The 6,000-nt window shown below is 43.9% G+C and overlaps 1 protein-coding gene across 10 annotated transcripts in view; it reads left to right on the top strand.

Moving 5' to 3' along the window:
* Positions 1-6,000, top strand: part of PTPRM (protein tyrosine phosphatase receptor type M) — a 799,041-nt gene that overhangs the window by 696,521 nt on the left and 96,520 nt on the right. For all 10 annotated transcript variants that reach the window (XM_032421158.1, XM_032421157.1, XM_032421160.1 and 7 more), the window contains one exon: positions 1,684-1,771. In XM_032421158.1, the coding sequence (XP_032277049.1) occupies positions 1,684-1,771 (88 nt within the window). The remainder of the gene's footprint in view (positions 1-1,683; positions 1,772-6,000) is intronic.

Raw genomic sequence — 6,000 nt, forward strand, 5'->3', positions numbered from 1 at the left:
AGGAATTCTTAATCTCAGGAAACAAACTGAGGGTTGCTGGAGTGGTGGGTGGTGGCAGGGATGGGGTGGCTGGGTGATAGACGTTGGGGAGGGTATGTGCTATGGTGAGTGCTGTGAATTGTGTAAGACTTTTGAATCACAGACCTGTACCTCTGAAACAAATAATACATTATATGTTAAAAAAAGAAGATAGTAGGAAGGGTAAAATGAACGATGGGAAATCGGAGGGGGAGACGATCCATGAGAGACCATGGACTCTGAGAAACAAACTGACGGTTCTAGAGGGGAGGGGGTGGGAGGATGGGTTAGCCTGGAGATGGATGTTAAAGAGGGCACGTATTGAATGGAGCACTGGGTGTTATATGCAAACAATGAATCATGGAACACTACATCAAAAACTAATGATGTAGTGTTTGGTGATTAATATAACATAATAAAATTAAAAAAAAAAAAAGTCTCAGGGAGTTTCCAGGCTGGTGGCTAAGACACTAGAATGAACTGAGCACCATCCATGGCATAGTCAGCTCCTGTGCAGTATACCAGCGGCGAGTCTCCCTTGTGGGGTCTGAGAGCAGGTGTATCCTACCCCTACAGCAGTAGTCATGCAGCTTAACTAATGAGCCAGAGCTGGACCCATAGAAAGAGATAATAAATAGGTTCTGTTGAACCACAGACTAATCACTGAATATTGGTAATGGTTGGAAATGGCCAAGATGGCCAAATAGTATAAGAGAGACAGGAATTAGGAGCTTCGGTTGGAAAGCCATCCTGGGATGTTTGAGGGTGTGAGTTCCTGACACCACATTCTCTGGCCCTAAAGTATATCAGAATGGTGCTCTCTTCATCAGCTCTGCCTTTAGGTCTACTTCCTTCTCCTCTCATCTTCTTTCCCAGTTGCTACCAAGAAGTAAAAGAGTAGCTGTGGCAAAGACAAGAAGTCATTTTGACTAACTGCTTCTTACTTCCATCCTTCCCCTTACCTTTTATATGTTGGCTACACAAGGATAAAAGGGAATGTGAACTAAAGTGGAGATAAAAGTCCCAGATTTTTTTTTTCACCTGTCAACCGATACCAAAGGACATTTTCATTATAACTTGAATAGAAAAAATATGTATCTGACTAATAACATGAGATTAAAGATCCTGGGCATAATAATGCCAAATCCTTAAATAAATGGACATCTAAGCTCCATTAAAAATGAAGAGAAAACTCTGGCAGAATTTATTACAGGATTTTAGCCTTGAAGGCATGAAGTCATAGCTTCCCTACCTTCACAGTTTCAACCAAAAATCACCTTCTTTCAGTTAGCAATTGGGAAGAAAAACGATATCTTTGTATCTCTTAAGAGAGTATTGAAAAATGGTAATATAATTAAGAAATTGAGAGAAATGTTAATTTTTTCTGTATTAAATTGAAGTAAGATAGGGTGAACATCACCATTTTAATGGATTGTATGATAGATTATGGGTTCACTCTCTGGCCCCCATCCGTGTGTGTAGTGTATTAACTAAAGGAAAACAAAAAGTAAAACAAGGTATTTAATCCATCCTCTCGTTCCTGTGAACATCCTTTTCCCTTATTGACTCTTGCCATACATTTCTTAAAAACATCCTCCGTCGTTAAGATCCTGTGTTTACTGCACCAAATTGTAGTTCTTTATGTCACTTTTCTCTTTCTTCCAGAGCTTCTTTGAAGGGCAGTCCGCACCATGGGACTCCGCTAAGAAAGATGAAAACAGAATGAAGAACAGATATGGGAATATCATTGCATGTAAGTGTTAACAGTGTAATTGTGCTGTGGTATAACTTTCTTTTCACATCTGCTAAGATTGACCACCAGCCTCACGCAGTGAGAATTTACAGTGCAATTACCGCCTTCATCCTTCTGGAAAAGCTGGTATGCTCGTATTAAAGAAAGGAAAAGCTACCTAAATACCCCCACTACGTCAATGTGTCTTGCTGTGGGGCTAGTTTTACTTTCAGATTTAAGGTTTGGGTAACATAGGTAATGCTAAAATGCTGAGAAAGAAAATGCATTTTAGGAGTAAACATAATAGTCCTAATGTTTCCCAGCTGCTACATGAGAATGAATAGAAATAATGATGTGCAACACACCTTAATGCAAGGAGCTCAGAGTTCTCAGCAAGCATTAACTCATTAATCCTCCAAGCACTTGGGGTAGGTAGGTCATAGCCCCATTTTAAGGACAGGAAACTGAAACTCAGAAGTTAAATGATAGTCCCCATATCAAAACACTCATTAGCAAAAGAGTGAGGATTATATTTCAGAAATTCCCAGTTCCTGTGAAGCTGAATGTTACCAATCCATAATGCCTTAGACCGTTTTTAAATCGAATCCAACCTCATTAATGTTCCGTAACGATGCTGAGACGTGTGGTAGATTGATGAACCTCCTTCTCCTGGGGCTAGAGCCATCCATCCCCTGCATTAAACTGCTCCAAGCCACATGGGACTACCCCAAGGTACTGACAGGTTCTAACAGAGTTAATACTATTTCTGAAGATACATAAATTCAAACAAACAAACAGTGTGGGAATAGAACTGGAGCGCTTGTAGCTCCTCATGTCTTACTGCTATTGAGAGAACACACTGGAAACGTTCGGGTAGTCCAGGGAACAATGTATTAGCTTTATTGATTGTGAAAGTGCTGTGAAATTTTATTTGTCTGAGTTAACATTTCTTGGAAAGACAGGAGAGCCTGCCCAATGGAAGTTTCTGTTACTATAGAAGTGTTCCGTGCCTGCATTATCTGAAACAGTAGCCACACGCCCCATGAGCACTTGAAAAGTGGCTGGTGCCACCGAGGAACTGAGATTTAAATTGTATTTGACTTTAATTACTTTGAATTTAAATAATACATGAGACTGGTGGCTCCCACTATTGGACGGTGCGATGGACAGTGTTTTACTGTGAAAAAGGAGGGGGTGGGGTTTACACATGATAGGAAAGAACCATCCTGACTGCGCATGAGCACACCCTGTTCTCCCTCTGGCCGCTCCTAAGTCCCAGCCACTGGTGTTGCAGGTGACAAGTGCTAGCTTCGAGTGTTTTGTCTGTTCATTGACTTAGTGCTTCGAGTGGTCACCTCAGAGTCCTTGTTAGTCAGAAGCTGCTTCCCTAAGATCTAAGGCTTCATTGCCCCTCAGTGGATTCAGTCAACACTATGGAGCACCAGACACCAGGCCCACAGTGAGGATTCCAAGGTGACAGGGACAAATGTGCCCGCCCACAGGACAGGGCAGAGTGGGCGGGTAACAGAGCACTGTGACGCCAGTCCCATGAGGTGACACGGCACCAGGCTGGAGCTGTGTGTGCAGTGCCACCAGCCTCAGGGAAGGAGAACCTGACTTTTCGCTGGAGGGTGGTCATGGGAGGAATTGGTTGACCAATATAGATCCCTCCAAGTTCCCTCATAGTCTCTGGGAGCAGCTAAAGCTTTGCAGTGTTAGAAGGATCCAGATTTCTCATCATGGCTTACAGGGTTCTCCCCAGGAGTTCACTCAGTGCTGCAGCAATCTCCAAGGGGGTTCACAAAGTAAAATGGGGTGTTCACAGCATGTCCTGGGCCTCCCTCCATACCAGGTGGATGGGGAGGTTGGGAACATTTGTCCTGCAGTCCCCCTAACATCCCAGATGTGGGCCTCCTGCTGCATGCACAGAAGGCAGTGTTGATGAGTGCGATTGTCAGCATGCTCAGAGATCCAGCCGGCCTTTGCTCAATAGAACTTTCAGCCTGCTTCTTCTTGATGCCTGAGTTCAATACCTGCACTTGGTGGGCACTTGAGGAATATTTCTGAATGATGAATGAAAAAAATAATAAAAGCTAGCATTTGTTAAGCACTTCCTTTATGCTAGATGCCACTCTAAGCACTTTCCACATGTTACCTCACTCTCTTCCTGTAAGGATACCATGAAACAGGTAATATGATTGTTTCTGTCTTACAGGTGAGGCAGTTGAGGCATAGAGAAAGGTTACAGGGTTAATAAGATGTGGAAGCAGGATTCCAACCCAGGAGCAGCTTTTATAACAGTGCATGCATGGTTGGACGGTTGGTCCCCGCCGGCTTGCTACCGTGCCTGAACTTTTCTCCCTTAGCGTCATGGTCTGCAGGGGCCGGGGTAGGTGACAAGAGGCAGCTGAAAGACACTTTGGGCCCTCACCCCTTCCTCTGACCCCTGCGGACCCCAGAGAGAAATTCTGGAGCTGCCACTGCCCAGGGTCTCTTGCAGAAGCTCTTTGTTGATGACTTTTGTCGTCTGTTGTCTAAGAAGGATAGTGGGGGCAGGGCCTCATGTACGGATTAGTTGTTAACCTATTATCATTAATTGTCATCTAGCTCAGAATGGGTGCAGAGGGGAACAGGATGTCAGAGGACATTTAATAATGATCTGGGGGTGAGAAAGGCAGACGACAGGACCGCCTGCATCCTGCCTGGTCTGGCCTAGGGCACTACTGGCTGGAGGGCACTGGCCAGCGCGTTGGAACATAGGGTGGGAAGGGAAACAGAACAAGAGATCAGTGTGGTCTAACCTACCTCCCAACATTATTGAAATAAAAATTTATACGTCTTTTTTTTTTTGTGAGGACATTGAAAAGCCACAATTCTATGCAAATATAAAATATTTTAATTCTATTAAGTGCTGTTCTCGTCTTCAAATTGAGGCATGGAGAGACAGAATGACCTGCCTGTGATCACATGAGGAGGTAGTCATCCTTTTGTGATGTAAAACATATTTTTTCTAATTTAATTATTTGGGAAAGTTTGTTTTTATAGACGTAGGTAGAGGTATGGCCCCTCCACGAACATGAGAATGGCCTACATTGATTGCTTCCTTTCTATGAAAAGTCTGCAGGCTCTCCATGGCATTCCAAGTGGATTCTCTCCTCTAAAGTTCTGTTCAGCCTCCAGAAGCCCCACCCACCTTGTCTCTACCTTGACCTTCTAGATATTGGGTGTGCCTCTGTTTTCCATAGAAACATTGAATGTCATTCCTCTACCTGATTTCTCCTTATGGCTGCACTGAGAGTGTGTGCTCAAATAGACCAAATAATTTATCCCTTCATTCAACAAATACTTTGTGATCACATACTATTTGCCAGACACCATGCTAGGCACTGTTACAGAAGGATGATTAAACATAATCGGGCACTGCCCTCCCAGCCATTACCATCTAGGGCAGGACTTGGCAGACTCTTTCTGAAAAGGGCAGATAATAAATACTTTAGGCTTTGCACGCTGGCCAGTTTCAGTTCAAAACATCGACTTGCAGGTGCTGACTCCTGGTTTAGTGAAGAACAGATCCCACTGGGACAACTTTTCATTTCTACCACCCAGGGCTCACTTCTGCCACCACCATCATCATCTTCAGCCCTCAAGACCCTGCACTTAAGATGGATGATTTTAAACCCCCCTGTGTATTCACTGAATGTTCCATGACTTTAGAGTCTAGGGGCCAGAGCAGACCAAGACATGCATGAACTGTTAGGAGAAGGGTACACGAGTGAGGGGTGGACTAATGAGAAAAGACTTTGGGCAAAAGAGATGAACACAGGATTTGGAGCTATAAGATGCAATTGGGGTCTTGGCCCCACCATATACTAAGCAAATGATGTTGGATAAGTCATGAACGTTCTCAATGTCAGTTTCCTGAGTTTCACCTGTTCCAGAAACAAACTTAAATGCCACATAAAAAGAACATTGATTGTTGTTAGGCGAAAAAAAATCCCATCTTTTCTTATTACTCCTGTGTTGCTCTTTACTCTTCAGTTTAGTGGATTCCATAGGTCATTTAAAAACTTTTTTTTTTTAATTTATTTATTTGTCAGAGAGAGCACAAGCAGGGGGAATGGCAGGCAGAGGCAGAGGGTGAAGCAGATTCCCCACGGAGCAAGGAGCCCGATGCAGGGCTTGATCCCAGGACCCTGGGATCATGACCTGAGCCGAAGGCAGACGCTTAACCAACTGAGCCACCCAGGCGC

Source organism: Phoca vitulina, unplaced genomic scaffold (genome assembly GCF_004348235.1).
Source record: "Phoca vitulina isolate PV1807 unplaced genomic scaffold, GSC_HSeal_1.0 scaffold24, whole genome shotgun sequence".
NCBI lineage: Eukaryota > Metazoa > Chordata > Mammalia > Carnivora > Phocidae > Phoca > Phoca vitulina.